Raw genomic sequence first — 20,527 nt, 5'->3', positions numbered from 1 at the left:
AGATGCATAGTATTTATACACAGTAAAAAGAGATTAAACATAGCGTGATCCAATGATTAAGAACGTTTGTCTTGTAAAAAAGGGAACATGGGGTACAATAAAAGCAGTAAAAATTTCAGGGGTACTGTTATACAAGTCTTTTCAGCGCTCGACTCCGGATGAACCACATGGAGGTCATTAAATCACTTTGTGGGACTGTATTCAACTAAGGGGCTGATTGCTATGTCGGGGTGGATAGCCTCTGCCCGACACCATCTTGCAATCGGGACCGACTGACTCCTAGTTGGTGGTTCCGCTTGCCACATTACGATGTGACCGAACACTATTCGGTCAGATTCTCATTGTTTCTTATGGGAGCTTGTGTTACGCCCCACAACCGGCCATAACACAGGGTTCCATGGGAAAATGGGGTGTGTGCGGAATACCCTGTACCCTGTTGCGGGCACCCCACGGTGCCTGCCACACAGTGCAGGGCTTTACAAGGGGTCCCTTAGGTCCCAATCAGAGGCTCCTGGATGAAGGGGGCCCTGCCAGGGTCCCCTAAAGTCACTTTCTGACGGAAACACTGTCCATAGGGGTGTACAATGCAATTCTGACTGACACTAATAATCCGCAAGTCGGTCGTAACCGATTCGGAATGACCACGCGGTTTACGTACCGACCCTGACAATCGTAATCGGGCGGTCGGAATGTAAACTGACCGAGTCATTCGGTAGGGCTCTGACGTGGTCGAGGAGATTCCAACTGTCGGGAGGAGGCTTCTGCCCGACATTGTAATCGGCCCCTAAGCGTCTGATATGTGTATGGAGAATCCTTATTTCTAGTACTCAATCTATTCACCTAAGGCTATGGTTTCAGTTTCATACAATCCAACTCAGAACTTCACTGGGTAAACTTTACTCTCAAGGGCTTGTTCCACAGGATACTTTAAAGAGTGTCAAACAAACTCATTGCATGTCATCAAGACGGCAAATGAGGTGCACGCCCATATAAGCCTTACAACTATTAGTCAGTAACATGATACGTTCACAGCTTGCATGCTCAATTTTGATGTTTATTTGAGGGTATGGATTACCAGTGCTTGTCTCTGCTGTTTGTTTTGTGTGTTCACTATTAATAATACCTCTTCTAATTAAGGCAGAAAATAGGATGAAAGAGCGATTGTACTGAACCTTTCTCCAGTTCACTAACTGAGAATTCTTTTTCTGTCCTTTAGAGCATGGTCAAAATGGAGAATTGTGGTTGGAGGGTTTATGCTCTCAGCGCTCTCTAATGAAGTGCAGATACGAACAATGAAATCTTACAAGCAGCATGAGCAATATAACCCTCGTGTGGAGGCCAACGACTTAGCTGTCATTGAACTGAGTCAGCCAGTGGTTTACAATGACTTCGCACAGCCCGCCTGCCTTCCCAGTGCCACCATGGACACCACCAAATTTCGCCCCTGTTACATCAGCGGTTGGGGAGTCATGACAGAAGGCTGTAAGAATCATTTTCTTCTTTATTCGCATGTTAAGTACAGAAAATATGTTAAAGAGTTTCGCCATGAATCTGGTGAGAGCATTATTTGGAAGTGAAGATTTTACTTACTGCCAAGGTGTGACAACATATGAAGATGCAGGTCATACCAGTGATGACCACATTCCAAAAGGGAGCTGGTCTAAGTGACAGTTGTGGCATGCACTAGATGTTTAGCACATACACCAGTATTATCAGCACACAATTCTTTGTAGATTCATGAATATTTCTCAGAGGGTGTAAGGCAATTAGGAAATTATCATTCTTTAGCTAACTTTGGATTTTTTAAAAATCTTAAAGCATATTGTCCATAAAGCATAAGGTTGTCTAAAGATACAAACCATAAGACAATTATTTGGCAGATAATTGGGTATTTGTCCTCAATGATGAGCGGGTAAGACCCAGAGGACCTATTTTACCTCAAAATGAATCATTATAGGCGCTATTGGATTGACAAAAGTACTGGGAGAACATGAGTGAGGGATTTTGTGGAGGATAGTTTTCTTTCAGTGAAATAAAGGTCTTCAATATGAATGAATATTTAGAGTTGGACGAAAGAAGCAGGGCGTAACACTGGCACCTGGAGCCCAGGTGGGGCACCCAACCTTCCACTGGCTACCCCCAACCCTTCAAGGCAGGCCCCATTCAGCCCAAGGCAAATGAATATCTGTGAGATATGGGAGATTTGGGGGACCCTCATCACATTCTGGTGGAAGGCCTCATCATTTTCTATTACGCCACAGGCAAGAAGGTCACTGGACGTTATTAAGAGAGCGTGATTAAAATATTAGAATGCTATTTCTGACTTAGGAGCCGATTACGATGTGGCGCGTAAAGGCGCCGACATACTGTTGGAGCCTTATAGCCGTATCCAAATGGGCCGTTCAGTTTCCATTCCGACCGCCTCATTATGTCATTCAGACTAACTTCCAACGGGCTCAGATAGCTCGTCCGCCAGTCAGAATGTAGGCCGTAATCTCAAGGGCGGCTGTTTCTGCCCTTGAGATTACAATGCACACTCCCCGACATGATTTCCATGTCTGTCTGTCTGTCTGACATGCAAACCATGTCGAAAAAAGCGTTTTTGGGGGCCCACAGCAGGGCCCCCTTTGGTGCACGGCCTCTGGTTGGAGGTCGAGGGGGCACCTATTGTGCCCTCCTGTTGATCCCTGCACATTGTGGCAGGTCCCTTGAGGTGCCTGCCACTGGGTGCAGGGATGAACTGCAACTCCTATTTTACTATGGGAGCATGCATTACGCGCTGTGTACAGGCGGAATGCATGCTCCCATAGTAAAATATATGAATGCGACTGTTAAGTATTTGGTCTCATTTAATGGGGCGGTCGGGACGGTTGAAAAGGGTGTCGGTCAGTCCAATGACAGATGCTGTTTCGGGCTGAAGTGATGACCCCCAAAATGTAGCAACTGTGTAAATGAGTTTGGAATTAAGGCAAGAGATGTTTTAATGAATATGTGGGGAAGGGTTAGAACATTCAAAGTAGATATTGGTGATTAGAGGGCCTTCTTTATAGTTCTTCTATAATCTCTATGACAAAGTAACAAAGAGAAGCACTCATAACAACAAAGATAATGTGCTTTGAAAGGGCTTGCATACAATGTTCAAACAACTCCATTCAAATGAAGTGTGAAAGGAAGGAAATAATATGCATGTATAGATATACCTCAAATGCAAGATTTAGCAATGTAGGTAGTAATATATCAAATATGACTAGCCACACCACTGCCTACACCAAGGTTTGACTTATTGCTAGTCACCATTTTGAAATAAACCAAATAATTCACATCTTTTCAATGTAAATGATGCTTCACTGACATTTTGCCACCCATTGGTGCGAATTTCCCCTCTGTTGATAGAGTAAGATACAATTTGTTCCTAAAGGCAACTAGAGTAGCAACATGAGCAGGTTTATGTCCCTTTACTTACGATCGCATTAAACCGGAGGAGGGGACCTTCATTCAGATATGCCTTGGCTCTGCTCAGGTTTCGATTGTGTGCCTATCATTTCAAGTCACTCTTCAGGGAATTCTTCATTCAGAACAGAAGTAACACAGGCACGTAAAGAACTCAGAAGTTTCTGTGCATTAATATGAAAAAGGCACGAGTAGCCTTGCTGCTTCATTAAATGGTGCACTCAAAACTCCAACACAAGGAGATGATGGACTGAGTGCTGAAACTTTTCAGACACTTGCCCTCAGTCACAGATCTGGGTTGAATCCATCATTGTTCTTTAGCTCACTTCGCCACCTCAGTTAAGACACAGGTATATGCAAATAAGTCTTGACCCTGTGGCTCATGGGAACAGTCCAGTCCGAACTGCCAAGCCCTGTCTCCAGGATTGACGCAAAGGACAAAGTCAATATGTTGAGAATGGAATAATTTATCAAAGATGATATGCCTATGAGAATTATCTATGAACTGTTACTTTGAATAAATATGAACAATTAACAATGAACTTAGTGCGGAACCTCTGTGAATCATAGAGTAATTATAGTGTGCACCCAAGGATGGGATCAGTGACCCACTGATTCCACATCTACATGGTTAAATATCTATTTGACACATGATGGAGTATAGTCCTTAATAGGCCGCTAAAAACATTTCCGTCTACGTACTATTGTTTTCTGATGGTAAAATGGGAGTAAATCATTTTAACATGGGGAATATGGCTGCTAAATGGCTGTTACATCGCCCAGGCAAAGTGATTAATCCAGGAAAACTGGTTATAACGATTTTCTAAATTGGAGAGGGTGGTGGATTTTCAATGGCTATTACATACCCAGTGCTGTAGTTTTAAGATTTCTGTAAGGACGTAATAATTAGCTATTTTACAACTGGGGATTATGGGCTTTAGGATCACTTACACAATATCGATGTACATAATATTGATACTGAAAAATAACAGGAATTAAATATTGTTAACAAGAATATCACCTTCAAATACTCAACCAATACAACTGCAAATACGGAGAACACTTATATCTTTGTTGACGGACTATGAAATGAAAGATGCTATAATAACATGGATTGAAGCTCTAGATAATATGCCCACTAGGGCAAGGATTTATGAACATTATGCTTGATCCACATTCTGCATTTGAGCTTGTATTTGCCCACTGGGGCTTGGAACCTAACAATATTCTGCGCTATTTGAGAATTACCTACTATGTAGGTTAAGATCTTGGTTGCAGCTGTAAATATTATTTTACAATGCTTGGTTAGTCTCCTAGCAATCAAGCGCTTTAATTGGAGCGAATGTATAAGCCTGATGCAGTGGCTTTGGTGACAGAACCAATCATGGTGGAGCTTCTAGTGTGATGTCTTAGCACGTGACACGGAATCGGAGTGCATTGATTTTTAGTTCCGTATGAATTACGTTATTAAGTTCATTATGATGAAATAGCATGTTTTTGAGCATTTAATGCATAACATCAGAATTGGACTCTTATGGCGATATAAAATAATGTTTGTGATCGTAACATTATTTTTATCGTTTTGATACGATTTTTTGGTATTATGTTTGGCCATATAAATAGTAATGAATAGATGTGAATAATACATGCAATTTGAATGTGCCATATGTGATCCATAATAGAATTACTATTGTCAATGGGTCCATGCCAATATGTCCGCCAGTTTTACAAACTTTTTGTATCATTGCACTGTTGGTTTTTACGTGTTTGAATGAGGTGTATTGAAGATGGCATTTCAAAATGTTTTGCGAGCGTGACCAAGCCGTAAAGGCGAAACGCGTTGTTTTTTCTACTTGCCTAAATAAATTTCTTGCAAGAAAACCTGGGTGTCCGAGTCTCTTCCTTATCAGGAGGTTTGTTAGCTACACCTACAACCTAGAAAGTACATTGACAGAAACTATGAATGGAACATTCTAAAAAATATTACTTTACTGCATGCTGTGGAAGAGCCACTACAAAAGTTGTTATCAATGTAAGGCAACACAACCACCTCTCAAAGGCAACAGAAATAGAAGGGAGGTATCACCGGATATTATAAAGGCAAGCACTAGCTCCCAAGAGCCCACAACAAAAATCCCCAAAGTTATTCTCCCTAAAGCCCCAAACACATCACAGGCCAACCACCATCTATACCCACTTTAAAATGCACAAGTGAATAAACTAAAAAAGCCTCTAGCAATATCCCTCCTACTCCTAGAAGATACCAAGATAATAAAAATACCTGAACACTTACAAATTACACATGATGAGGAACCGTTCCTGTGAAATGATAACTTACTAAAACTAAGCCATTGCCAAAGCTGGATGATTAATAGGACCTTCAAAATGCCCCATAAACCATTACCTCGGATAGACACCATACATGGTGAATATGAAAACACAAATGCCCCTTTTATATATGTCCTACACCGAAATAAACAAAGTAGCACTTACTTTGAACTCTCAAACCACATTAAACATAAAAAAATAATCATAGACTTCAAACAAGCCACGAATCAAACCAGCTAAAAAGTTTACCCACACCCAGCCATATAAGGCTGTTACTACCATTTCAATCAAAGCGTGTGGACACACATCCAACAGTCAGCACTAAGGGCCTCATTACGATCCCAGGAAGACCAGCTTCCACGGTCCTGTTAAAGGTGGTTGGACCACCACGGTCTCGTCAGAATCGTTTGGTCCAACCACCTGATTGTGACTCATGCATCATGTACTCCGACCGACTGCGGCCAGACCACCGACTCCGACAGCCTTTCTCCGACTATTGAGATGGCGGTTAGAGAAAAGCTGCAGCCATAGAGCTGTATAGGGAGTTCTGACCGCCATATGGATCACAATGTGCCTTTCCAATGAGATGACTGTGGCGGTCTGGCTGGCTGCCTTGACTCATCAGAAACAAAGTATTTAGGGTGCATACTCAACCAGATCAGCTTCTCCCGAAAGTCTCTGGTGTGGATCCTTTTCTCCAGATCCCCCTTAAACTGTGGCAGCTGAACCCCGAAGACTATAACCCTGTGGGTGCCGGAGTTTTGGTAAGTCAGTATGTGGCAATTGTACCCATTGACTGGGCTGTGTACAGAGTGCCACACTCCAGCAATGGGGTACATGCAGCACAAGGCATATCCCCATATATGTCATGCATGTGTGTGTGTGTATATCACGTTTCCTGTGAGTTTGTATGCACTTACAGCAACATGTTCTGGGGTATGTCCACTGCCATTGATTTGACTGCCGCGGTAGCAGTAGTTGCCTCGTGATACGCGGGAGGACCTTTGCTGGCCTCAGTGGTACGAAACAGATCGTGTCCACGGCGGTCAGACGGTCGGGCTGACAGGCATCATAATGAGGCCCCAAGCGTGGAATATGCTACAGTCAAATTGCCTTTGAATTAAAAAAGAAATTACAGCACTAGCCGATGTCCCTGTCACAGAGGTAGCTAACCACTACAATTTACTAACAGAAAGCCTTTTCTTCCAACAGAAAACACAAACTAAGCTCCCTGCAGGGATATTTCAAAGATACTTAGATTGTCAGACTACATAGCCCTAAACACAGTTACCAACCCAAATTACAAATACCATGGTAGAATGTCTGACAGCAGCTTGGCAATGGAAGCCAAATCAAAAAACGCAGTGGAAGGAAGGCACAATGCCTTCCAATTCATACTAGGCAGAATCCAAATCACATGCTATAAATTTATAGAAGCAATACATAAAAAAGAAAGCTAACAAAAAATACGAATGGAGCAATCTGTAACCCAAATTTCTCCTAAACTTAGCAAATAAACTAAAACAATGTATGGCATGCTACAAGTTAAAGTAAAACTCTTCATAAACAACAGTGGAGTAGATTACTTACCAGTAATAGCTAAAAGCATATTCTAATTAAATATTAACCTACTAAACTCCCCAAAAAGTAAACATAATCTTAACCAACATTTTTAAATAAATAAGAAACATATTTTATTACATCAGCCATTTCTTTTCAAATATTCTTTATTCGTTTCAAAATAAAACCATAAAAGTACAACTATGCACAGTGCAACCAAAAAAATACAATATCGATCAAAGCTGAAGGACACAGTTAAATATAATTCATTCCTAATAACATAAATACATGTGCAAATTCAGCTGATACAACACAAAGAGACATAAAAATAGGCCATAACTCCTATGATGCTGTGGAAATCCCATTAACGAAATTACAAGTACAGACACTCACCACACAAAATGCAAATGAGGCTGAAGAAGATTCACATCAATCCTCTGCTCATCTCCAATGATCAGACAAAACATTATATACAAATTAAATTTTAAATAAGACTGATATTATAAAATAACATGTAAATTATTGATAGTAAACTAGACCTCATCAACCAAAAACCTCCAAGAACAAATTCAATCCATTATGTAAAATAATTACAGCACATAAAATACACAATATCAAAATACAATCACATAACACTTACATAAAAATGAAAATATGACATTTCCAACCCAAAACAAATAAATTAAATAGAACTTATTGTTCTGTAGGTGCAGATCATCCTCAGTATACACATACGTAGAAAGTACAAACCACCATAGAATGTTATTTTCTCCCCATAAAAGCCCACATAAATGCACAACTGAAAACCAAAACCCAAATCCATCAAAGCAATCCAAAGTATCTAGGAACCATGAAAAACCTGAAAAAAGTGTTTTAAAAAAGAAATGCTCCTGAAATCCCAAAAAAGGAAATCAAAGTAAAAAATATTGGTTTATTTTAAACCGAAACAGATTTCCTTAAGCAAAACCGGTAAATCCAAATGCCATCAGGACATATTCGTATTGAAAAGCCTGCAAAGTTAAACAAAAGCCCACCAGTAGAAAACATTACATTTCCAAAAGTACATATACATTACACTTAAACATCAAAAAGCAAGTAACATAACACAATACAACATTGCATATTGACACATCAATTCAAGACTGTACGGAAACCGAAACAAACACACAGGTTAAAAACATGACAATTAGTGAAACTAAATGTACTAAAATCCTACAAAGAACACTATAACTAACTAAAAGGAGGAATCCAAACCATCAGCAGTATTGCAGGATACTTTATAAATTGTATTCATTTATAAGTACTCTCATTTTAAAAGTATAAAAGGCTATCAACTTTATACAGTGGTGTGCAAAGTGAACATTTTGTGACAATTAGTGCCCAGTGGAATTATGTGCAAGTGCTGTATACAATATATCCAATGCCAATTTTAGGTCACAAGGAGGGGAATGGGAAAGGGAAGCGTGACCAATAATACACAGTCAGTCGCTAAGAGTTTTCTTGCAATACTGCTGATGGTTTGGATTCCTCCTTTTATTTATTTATAATTGTGTTCGCTTTCATTTATTTGTCTCTAAATGGATGAAAGTATTGTGTAAAATGTTAAGATAATTGAAGAAATATAGTGCACCCGATTGAACCATTTATTTACTATTTGACTCCTCCATCATCAACTACACCAAATGGGCAAGGGAAACTTATAAGAATAATCTTTATGAAACAACGCGGAAAAATCGGCAAAAAGACCGGTCCCCAGCTACAAAAGTTGCCCAACTCCAAAAATGGATGTATAGCAATTGACTCCTCCCAAATTAAAATTCAGTTAGCTCACAAGTTCATTCTATAGGTGGTCTGCTATGAACCGGCAGTTCCCTGCACTAACCATTTCTCCGCTTTGACAGCTCAGGAGCCCCAAGGCCTCTTTCCAGAATAGCTCTCCTACAGACTTTTTGATTTCCATGAACAACATTGGCCACATTCCACTGTCGGCTCGGACACAGCTAAGTTTGTGAGTGCCTAAAGGCAGATCTTGAGGAGATAAGGTCCCAGAGGTCAATTTACTGTAATCATTCCATTACTTCAGCAGTTGGCTGTGGGCCATCTCCAATCTGAGCCTACCTTAAAACTGCGAACAATAACTGCTTTGGATGGTCAGAATTCACAATTATCACTGGCTGTTGCAGGTGTGAGGCAACAGAGCCTATTTGTACCACCACCTCAGCAAGCAAGGATTAGAGTTTTCCCCAAGGATAGAACAACAACCAATAGACATTGTCCTTACCTCCCCTTATTTGCAACATTGCCTTCAGTGAGACATGGGAGTGAACTTTCTGAATGAGGCCAGCTCAATTGCCCGATCTGGATCGCAGCTGTTCAGCGGCATCATCCCCAGAAATATAACACCTGCCGAGTGACATCCATAAGGGCTTCTCAACTTGCCTCATGGAATCCCAGAGCTGCCCGGTGTGGGTCTATAATTATGCAAATTGTTCTCAGTTTGCAGCAAGGCACCAGTGAGGACAAAAAAATCTCTAACCAACAAAGTGATCCAGTGGCTTCATTATCAGCCAGATTCATCAATGTCAAAATCTGCGATTTCTAAATTGCGAGAAAAAGCGAATTGCAATTTAGAAATCGCAGAACGGCATTCATGAATATTTGCGATAAAAAATGCGATTCGCAACCGGCCGCAATCGGCGATTGCTAGCCCCCAGAAATCGGTTAATAATCGCAGAATCCGCCGATACCCATGTTGAAATTGCGATCTTGCAATTACCGAAATCGCAAAAACGGGAAGTCGCATCCTGAGCACAGTGATGACATCACAACCAGGAAGTAGGCAGGTTCCACCCTCATTCAGCAGTGAGAGGCTGAAGTACAGGCAACAATATCAGAGCTCCCCTCCAGTGTTCCTACAGGAGTACAGCAGGAGACACCACAGTGGCAAGCATGTCACAGGATGCAGCAGGAGGTTCTACCAGTGGGAGAAAGCGCAAAATCAAATTTTCTGAGCAGGAGCTCGAACACCTCATAGAAGGAGCATCAAAGGACCACAACCGGCTATTTGGCAAGACTCCCGAAGGGTGCCTGAGGCCGACAAAAGGCGCATGTGGCTGCGCATCCGCGCCAAAGTGAACTCCGTGGGAGTGACCCAGCGCTCGGTGGACGAGCTTAAAATGCGATGGTATGACCTAAGAGGGCGGGCAAAGGAAAAGATTGCTGAGAGGCTGGGGGAGCATGTGGCGACAGGTGGAGGGGAGCCCACTGTCCCACCGAACACACCACTGGAGGACCGAGTGGAGGAGACCATCAATCCACAGGCCTGCATGGGTGTGACCCAGCTTGACTCCTCCCGACTCACCCAAGACACACCAGGTAAGTGCCATGCGACTGCGACCCCCTGTTCCCTAACAATCTCCACGACTCCAGTGCATCCCATATCAAACCCCAATCATGCAGCCAAAGCACACCACTATAGCGCCATTGCATTGTGGGACATGTAGTCTGACCACAATTACCATCCTGTACCATTAAGCCTGACATGTCCAGTGAGAGTCAATCCTGCAGCGAGTCAGGGAATGGTATTCTGCATGCATGTAGCAAGCCTAACTGTGTACGGAACATGTCACTAATCAACGTCCACTTTACATCACAGGTGGCGCTGATGCCCCCAGCAAAGACAGGGAGGCCCTGGTGATTGAGGACATCACGGAGGACACAGAGGGGGACACACATCATACCCCACAGCCCGGACCATTAGGGTAAGCTGCCGCACCAGCGGTCATCCCACCACCGGCCCCTGTGGCCCGTGCCACCCCTGTGCCAACAGGCGCTGCAGTACCACCGCGCAGCACACAACCACCAGTGGGGCCTGCAACACCAGCAGCAGGTCGCCAACCAACCCGCCGCCCTGCGGCTGTGAGGAGCTAGACAAGCGGACTGGTGAGGGAGCCGCGCAACAACACATCCCGCGCTGGCAGGGGCCGAAACGTGCGTGCAGGTGAGCTCTCCATTGAGCGCAGGATGCTACATGTGCAACAAACCCAGGCCCGTCATCTAGCCGCCATCCACCTCCAACTGGACAAGACCGCACGTAATGTGGCACATATGTCTGACCGTATGGACAGGATGACAGCAGCTCTGGGGGCCAACACACAGGCCATGTCCAGCCAGCGGGATCTCAATCGCCGCAGACACCGCCAACTGTTGACCCGCCCGTCGGTGTACACGCGGTCCAACCATATAATTGGGAACGCCACCTCACAGCTCTCGCGACGCTCCCTGGCCATGCAGGTCCAAATGGTCCAGTGCTGCCAGGACGTTGCGAGAGACCTGGAGCAGATTTCAACAGCCATGCAGGGCATGCAGGCTACCGGCCATGGCCAGGCGGGGGGGGCAGACGACACCAGTGAGGCTACATCAAGCCATAGCAGCCAGTCCCTTCCACCGGTTGTAGCACCCCGCCGCAGCAGCAGGCCCTCTGCTGCCTCACGGCAGAATCAGGAGGAGGACATTGAGAGGAGGTCAGGGGCAACTACCCGGAGGCGCCACTGACCTGTTGTACATTAGCATGAGGGTACATGCTGACGCTACAAGCATGCCCTACAGACAAACAGACATATGACGCAATATGTCATTCATGTTCCAGTTATCAGAATGCCCGGTTTATTGTGCAGTAACAATTACTAAAATTCTGAATAACTTAATCTGACTCATGTCATTATTTATGTTGTCATGCATGAGTTGAGTAATGGGTGTGGGGAGTGGGTGCACTAGAAATAGTTCATGCAGATTTGGTTGCGGCGCCTGTGTCCTTCTGCAGGATTCTCACCGCGTGCGTGACACACATGTGCAGGTGTTCGATTGTCCCCTTCCGACTCACTGCCAGAGATGTCTACAGGTATTCTGCGCTTGGTAGTAATGTTGTGGAGGATAGCACACACGGCCACGATGCGGCAGCAGACCTCTGGCTCGTATTTGATGGCCCCACCAGTCTTGTGCAGTATGCGGAATCTGCTCTTCAAAAGGTCAAATGTCCTCTCAATGCAATTTCTTGTGCGCATGTGTGCTGCATTGTAACGCCGTTGCTGTGGTGTTGCAGGGTTGAGGTATGGTGTGAGGAGGTACTCTCGGAGAGCGTAGCCGCTGTCACCTGAATGATAGCTCACAAGTTCATTCTATAGGTGGTCTGCTATGAACCGGCAGTTCCCTGCACTAACCATTTCTCCGCTTTGACAGCTCAGGAGCCCCAAGGCCTCTTTCCAGAATAGCTCTCCTACAGACTTTTTGATTTCCATGAACAACATTGGCCACATTCCACTGTCGGCTCGGACACAGCTAAGTTTGTGAGTGCCTAAAGGCAGATCTTGAGGAGATAAGGTCCCAGAGGTCAATTTACTGTAATCATTCCATTACTTCAGCAGTTGGCTGTGGGCCATCTCCAATCTGAGCCTACCTTAAAACTGCGAACAATAACTGCTTTGGATGGTCAGAATTCACAATTATCACTGGCTGTTGCAGGTGTGAGGCAACAGAGCCTATTTGTACCACCACCTCAGCAAGCAAGGATTAGAGTTTTCCCCAAGGATAGAACAACAACCAATAGACATTGTCCTTACCTCCCCTTATTTGCAACATTGCCTTCAGTGAGACATGGGAGTGAACTTTCTGAATGAGGCCAGCTCAATTGCCCGATCTGGATCGCAGCTGTTCAGCGGCATCATCCCCAGAAATATAACACCTGCCGAGTGACATCCATAAGGGCTTCTCAACTTGCCTCATGGAATCCCAGAGCTGCCCGGTGTGGGTCTATAATTATGCAAATTGTTCTCAGTTTGCAGCAAGGCACCAGTGAGGACAAAAAAATCTCTAACCAACAAAGTGATCCAGTGGCTTCATTATCAGCCATCAGTAATGTGGCACATATGTCTGACCGTATGGACAGGATGACAGCAGCTCTGGGGGCCAACACACAGGCCATGTCCAGCCAGCGGGATCTCAATCGCCGCAGACACCGCCAACTGTTGACCCGCCCGTCGGTGTACACGCGGTCCAACCATATAATTGGGAACGCCACCTCACAGCTCTCGCGACGCTCCCTGGCCATGCAGGTCCAAATGGTCCAGTGCTGCCAGGACGTTGCGAGAGACCTGGAGCAGATTTCAACAGCCATGCAGGGCATGCAGGCTACCGGCCATGGCCAGGCGGGGGGGGCAGACAACACCAGTGAGGCTACATCAAGCCATAGCAGCCAGTCCCTTCCACCGGAAGGGACTGGCCCTCTGCTGCCTCACGGCAGAATCAGGAGGAGGACATTGAGAGGAGGTCAGGGGCAACTACCCGGAGGCGCCACTGACCTGTTGTACAGTAGCATGAGGGTACATGCTGACGCTACAAGCATGCCCTACAGACAAACAGACATATGACGCAATATGTCATTCATGTTCCAGTTATCAGAATGCCCGGTTTATTGTGCAGTAACAATTACTAAAATTCTGAATAACTTAATCTGACTCATGTCATTATTTATGTTGTCATGCATGAGTTGAGTAATGGGTGTGGGGAGTGGGTGCACTAGAAATAGTTCATGCAGATTTGGTTGCGGCGCCTGTGTCCTTCTGCAGGATTCTCACCGCGTGCGTCACACACATGTGCAGGTGTTCGATTGTCCCCTTCCGACTCACTGCCAGAGATGTCTACAGGTATTCTGCGCTTGGTAGTAATGTTGTGGAGGATAGCACACACGGCCACGATGCGGCAGCAGACCTCTGGCTCGTATTTGATGGCCCCACCAGTCTTGTGCAGTATGCGGAATCTGCTCTTCAAAAGGTCAAATGTCCTCTCAATGCAATTTCTTGTGCGCATGTGTGCTGCATTGTAACGCCGTTGCTGTGGTGTTGCAGGGTTGAGGTATGGTGTGAGGAGGTACTCTCGGAGAGCGTAGCCGCTGTCACCTGAATGATAGGAGCAGAGGGTGAGTGCCTGTGCTGCGCAGCATCATTATCACATTGTAATATTGTGTGACATGTGTACGTACCCAGTAGGTGTCCTTCACCAAAGTCTCCCCTGGCCAGTCGTGTGTGAATGCCACTGTGCCGGAATATGAAGGAGTCATGTGTGCTCCCCGGGTACTGTGCCACTATGTCCGTGATGATTGTCTTTGCATTGCACACCATCTGGATATTGAGGCAGTGGTAGGACTTGCGGTTACGATACATGTATTCCGTTTGTGCTGGTGGGCAGATGTGGATGTGGGTAGAGTCAATGCATCCTATTATATGTGGGAATTGTGCTACATTGTAAAATTGCAGCTTGGTGTCATTCAAGTCCTGTTGGCTGGTGGGGAATGAGATGTAGTGGTGTAGGCGGGTCAGCATGGCCTCCAGGAAACTCCTTAGGCAGCGGGACATGGTGGGCTGGGATATTCCCCCTGCAACAGCGACTATACCCTGGAAGCTTCCGGAGGCCAGTAGGTGCAGGCTGCACAATACCTGCACATGGGTGGGAACGGCATTGGTCCTCCTTGTTGGGTGCTGCAGGAGGGGGTCTAGGTCCCGGATCAGCTTGATGATCATTGCCCCATTTAGCCGGTACTTGCCGTAGATTTGCTCCCTGGTTTGGCCCAGTAGGGTGACCCGCTGACGGAATATCCGTTCCTGAATACGTCGTCTGTTCCGTGCTGCTCTCTGTAGCCTTCGCCGCCTGACCACCATGTAGAGAATTTTTGGATTTCAACTTTCTTGAATTCCTTTTCATCAAATTGCGATCGCAATTGCTTTTTTGCAGCTATTGCAATCGCAATTTGGCTTCATTAATCTAGCTGTATGTCCGCAAATGCCCATCAATTATACGCCAAAACATTGTGAGGGCTAAATGTTACTCAACGACTGGAGAGTGGTTTGATTATATTGAAATTCTTTTTTCTATCTGGGCTATGGCAGACTACCTAATTGCTCTGGAGGTCTGCTTTACCTGTCCAATTCCAACAGAAATTAGCCTAAAGTTAGTCTCCCTCTATTTAAAATCTCTATCCTCTACCAACTATTCTTTGAACATCCTTTCTTGGAATGTTGCTGGCCTGAAATCAAAACTCTCTGATTGATCATGTAAAGCCTTTGTAGACTCCTGTGACATCTGCTTGCAGCGAGAATTCTGGTGCATGGAGCCACTTTTTAGTTTTTCAAACTTTTCATGCTTAGCTACCATACAAGAAAGAGGCCGCCCTGTTGGCAGCCTAATTGTATGAGTAACTTTAAGTTGCAGAGTCAGGAGGCTCTGTCTGAACCCGCCTGACCGACCTGACTTTTATTTTCTAAGGGGAACCTGCAATTAGGACACGTTACATCACACTTGTTTACAACACATACCATTACAACGCAAATCATTACAATGACTTGCTGGAGGGGTGGGGGGCGCTGGAGTTTGGAATATTTCAATTTACTATTCCAACTCTAATCTGTGCAACAGAAGGGGAGGTTGGATTTAAAATCAAACACCTTCTGCCCCCTACAGCAAGTTGTTGTAACGACTTGCGTTGTAATGGTATGCAATGTAACAACACAATAGTTGTAATGACCGAATTGTAATGGCATTCATTGTATCGATTTTATATTTACCAGAACCTGCATGTTTATATTTTTTATGTAGATAATATCCCATCAGGGCAGAACAAGGAACCTGCAACCCTCACCACACTTAGGCAATTAACCACAAGGTGAGCCACTAATAGTTGCTGGTGATTTCAACGTGACATTGAAACCCCTTGATAACTCACAAGTAGATCTAACCGAGGAAGCAGACGCAGCATGGCGTATCCCGCAGGTTGATCTTTCCCCAGTCAAAGCACATTCTGTCCTATCTAACTAATTACTGGGTTTAACCCTGAGTGTGGGATTGGAACATGCAATGGCAGATCTTTGTCTGATCAAGGTGGTGCACATACCTTCAAGAGGCTGAACCAGTCTAGCAGAATTGATGATATACTACGATTCCTCCAATTGTGGCCACATATGGGGGATATGATAGCCCTGGAGCTGGAAGACAGTGATCACAACGCTCTCAAACCTAATCTAAGAGGATTTATGAATTCTAATCCCAAGGCTACCAAATCTAGGCTCCCGGGTGATGCAACCCTTACAAATAGCAAAAATGGCATTAAAATGGGAGTACGCATCTGGGTGTCCCTATCTAATGAAACAGGTACAAATAGGAGCTGGCTTACGCCAAACTAAATTGGGAGAATGAGATCTAGAGTGACCTGGTGGAAGCAGCCAAACTAGGTGACTCCAAATCCTTCCCAGGAATAGTCTTACATGGTAGTCATCATGCTGTTTGAGCAATAGACTGCCATACCCAACTGCAGGCGCTATTTGAGAGGCTATATATAGAAAGGGGAGCAGTTTGAAGTGAGACTACAAAGCAGGGTCCTATACACCTAAACAAACAACTAGCACCTCTCTACTTATCTATCAGTCCTTTGAGAATTTAAAGACCATAGCCCCAGGAAGGCTTCTGGCCCAACCTGTATTCCTGGTGACTTACATGCAGCTGAGACACACATATGGGGTTCCTATTTCAATCTTCTTTCTCATACAGTTTTGGATGTGGTCCCATACCAAAAGCCTAATTGATGGAATAAAGAAGTTATTCTGTAACAACTTCTGGGGAAACTCTCCGAATGGGTTGTATAGAACCATATTGGGCCAGACGTCCAAGCAGGTGAAGCTACAAAACCTGCCCAATTGGCCAACTGTTCCATATTTACATTATTTACTGGAAGACTCTTGCACTGGAGATTGGCTACAGTCTGTGCTGACTGAAATTCAGCATTGGATTTGATTTCCCACCATAAGCTATGGGAGGTCCTGGGCCTAGCGGTATAAATCAGACCCTATGACCCTATGAGGTCAACTATGCATGTATCAGATATGATAACAGGGGAGAGTTATCTGATTCTTTAAAAATTGGGACGGGAGTCTGACAGGGCTGTGTTCTGGCCTGCTCCTTTTTGCTCTATACATTAACGATTTAGCCCAGTTCTTAGATTTCCTTCGTAATTAACGAGACTCCAAAATTAGGTGCCACTAAAATTCCCATGCTTCTGTTCTTGGAAGAGACTCTCCTTATTTCCAAAACTCCTGCAGGGCTTCAGACTTTACTGGACCATTTTTTAGTATTCTGTGCTGATAGGGGGCTTGAGTTAAATGATAGCAGACCCAAGTTTATGGCGCCAAAGCCCACTAAAGCTGTGAGAACTAGTATTACAGTGCAGAATGTACCACTTGATCGAGTGGAAGACTTTGTTTATTTGGAAGTGAGATTGGCAAACAAATTCAGCTGAATGCAACACATAAATAAAAGCATATTAAAGCTACTGCCGGAAACAGGTCTGTCCTTAAACTAACGGGGAGAAAGACATCTAGAATCCTTCCTTAGCTTTATAAATATAACTAGCAGCCCACCCCTGCATTGCCCGGGGCAGAAGGTGGCTGGGGGCAGCATTTTAAGGCTATGTGCACTCCCGCCCGCCCCGACATTGCCCAGACCGCATCTCCTGCCTCCCGCCTCCCCCCGCCGCCCGCCCCGACATTGCCCAGCCCGCCTCCCACCCGCCTCGCGCCTCGATCCTCCCGCCCCGATCCTCCCGCCCGCCGCCCGCTGCCCGCCTCCCACCTCCCACCTGCCTTTGCCTTACCTGGGCCGCCCGCTCCGGACTTCACCGCCACTCCTCGCCGCAGTCACCGCTCCTCCCCGCATGTCGTCATCACTTCTAGGTCGCGGTCAGCGCTACGTCGCGGCCGGCGCTAGTTTAAGGGGACTACTTTGTTTTGAAATGTTAATTTTTTAATTTACGTTTTTTTTTTATTTTATGTCGCCTATGTCCATCTACACACCCTGAGGATTCCAACAATGTATTGGGTGTGTGGATTGGCGCTGTGGTTCTCGTGTTTACCTTGCCAAAAGGTTTCTGTTCTCTCTTTATACTAGTAGCATAGATGATGTTAAAGCTAAAGTTTCTGCCCCTGACGACTCTGAACTGTGAGGTCATGTAACAGATAATTGGCTCATTATGGTGGAAAATAGGCTTTTTATGTTCCTACTAAACCTTCCGCAAATTACTTACCGTCTTCCATTGTTATTAGACAATGGAGTGTATCCGATCTCTTACACTCTAAAGCTCAGACACTTGCAGTACGGTTATGTGTTTTCCCTGGAGGGCCATGCTGCTGCACTTAGTGTTCATAGAACTGCAGGCGATAACAAAGGTATTAGAGGAATTAGTTAAGAGATTTAATTTAAATAAAGTCAACAAAGGTTTCCAACAAAGTCTTAAGACATTACGGTTTCTTGCCATTAAATTGGCATCATCAGCATACAACAAGAGAGGGACAGCCTTGTTCTTATCGTTGCGTCAAAGTAGCTTCTAAGACATTTGTATACAATAGAGAAAGTACTGGGGCAAGCACACAACTCTGTCTCACACACTAAGTGAAACTAACAGAATCTGTGCATTCCCCTTTGATGCCATATCTAACAAAGGCTTCAGATTCACAATGAAGGGCACACATAAAAGTGACAATGCTATGGTCCACTCCCAGGTTATCTAGAACATCCCAGAGCTTAGGTCTCATCACATAATCAAAGGCGCAGGAGAGGTCCATGAGGGCCAGGTACTTGGAGCCTCGCTAATCGACCATGTATTTGCTAACCAATAGATGCAGATTAAGACTACTCTTCCTCTTAAAGAGGCCCTCATGGAATCCATACTACTCTCTTGAGAGGATCTGATTTAGGTCCATCCATGAGATAGGGCATTTAGGCCCTACCCTCCACCATGACCTTTTCTACTGAGTCGATAAGCGAGATTGGCTGATAACAGCCAGGCCTAGAACGGTTGCATTTCTTAAAAATGGGGACAATAATGGCACAGTGCCACAATTGCTGGAATTCATAGACACATGCAGTGTTTAATATAGTTAAAAAGTAATGGGACTGCAAGTCTGAATTGGCCTTAAAAAGGTCCATTGGAGCGCCATCTGGCCCCACTGAGGTTTTAGCTGCCCTAGCGGCGATGGCCTTGACTACCACCGAGAAGGTGAAGACTATGCCGATGGGATAGAGGGGAATGTGAGTCATTTAGGGTGGAGGAAGAAATAGTAGAGTTGTAGATGTTGTGAAAATGATCCACCCACTGATCTGGACTGATGTCAGTGCTCGTTCTATGCTTGTTACTGCTCTGCAAATTAATGTTTTTAACAATCTGCCAAAACAGGCCAGTGTTATGGTTTTTGCAGGCAGATACAGGTTGGACCAGATATTAACCTCTACTTCCAACTTCCTCTGTGGCAGGGCTCGTTTATAAGTTTTATGACAATTGTAATCAGGCCACTAATTTTTGAGGTACAATGAAGTGCCTCCTTAAGCCATTTGTTGTCTAACCTACAGTTTGAATCAAACCAGGAAGGGTATGTGTCAGGCCTGAACTTAAGTGGTTAACTTAAAATATCTTTAATTACAGAACTCAGACTGGCAAACTCCTGTATCCCTGTCCAGCACTCTTGGGAAGTGTGGAGACAATTAAGAATTAAGGCCAGGTTTTCTGAACATAAATTGTTGGTAATCTCGATCATATTGGTTGAAGGCCACTGTTCTTGGAATAAGTAAGTTCCAGTTGCTGTTCTAAGGTTATACCGGCTATTCCCAGCCTTTCTAGAGAAATAGTCAAAGCATTGTTGTTGCTTAAAACAAAGTATACAACAGACCCTTCAGTAAGCCGCTTCGTGATGGCTTGAGAGGAAAAAATATATAACCAATACTAGTGGCGTGTCCCCCTCCTGTATAGGTGGCAATTGTGGGATGAAGTAAGCCGGCCGCCAGTATTACATTACATAGGTCGGAAACAAACAAATAGGAATAAAGCCCTTGTCCCCTTCTACTGCATTCTAATGGTTCATTTTAGCAAGATGGGAATAGCTGATTTTTACATGGGGGGATTATGTTGGTAATGGCTGTTACATATCCCAGACACAGTGTTTTACTTATTTCTCTTGTGATAATGGGACATAGAGATTTTAAACATGGGGGATGATGCATGTTAAATGGATGCTGCATTTATGTGACACTATGGGCCTGATTCTGATGCGGTTAGGAAAGCATTCCCACCTAGGGCCTGATTCTGATGCGGTTAGGA

General features: G+C 44.6%; 1 protein-coding gene across 1 annotated transcript in view; it reads left to right on the top strand.

Annotated features, from left to right (window-relative positions):
- Positions 1 to 20,527, top strand: part of LOC147750918 (acrosin-like) — a 622,490-nt gene that overhangs the window by 142,321 nt on the left and 459,642 nt on the right. The window contains exon 3 of the mRNA XM_086931720.1: positions 1,217 to 1,482. Within this exon, the coding sequence (XP_086787846.1) occupies positions 1,217 to 1,482 (266 nt within the window). The remainder of the gene's footprint in view (positions 1 to 1,216; positions 1,483 to 20,527) is intronic.

This window comes from Lissotriton vulgaris, chromosome 1_1 (assembly GCF_964263255.1).
Source record: "Lissotriton vulgaris chromosome 1_1, aLisVul1.2, whole genome shotgun sequence".
Lineage (NCBI taxonomy): Eukaryota > Metazoa > Chordata > Amphibia > Caudata > Salamandridae > Lissotriton > Lissotriton vulgaris.
Note: the sequence above shows the minus strand (reverse complement) of the source record. Positions and strands in the feature narration are given on the sequence as shown.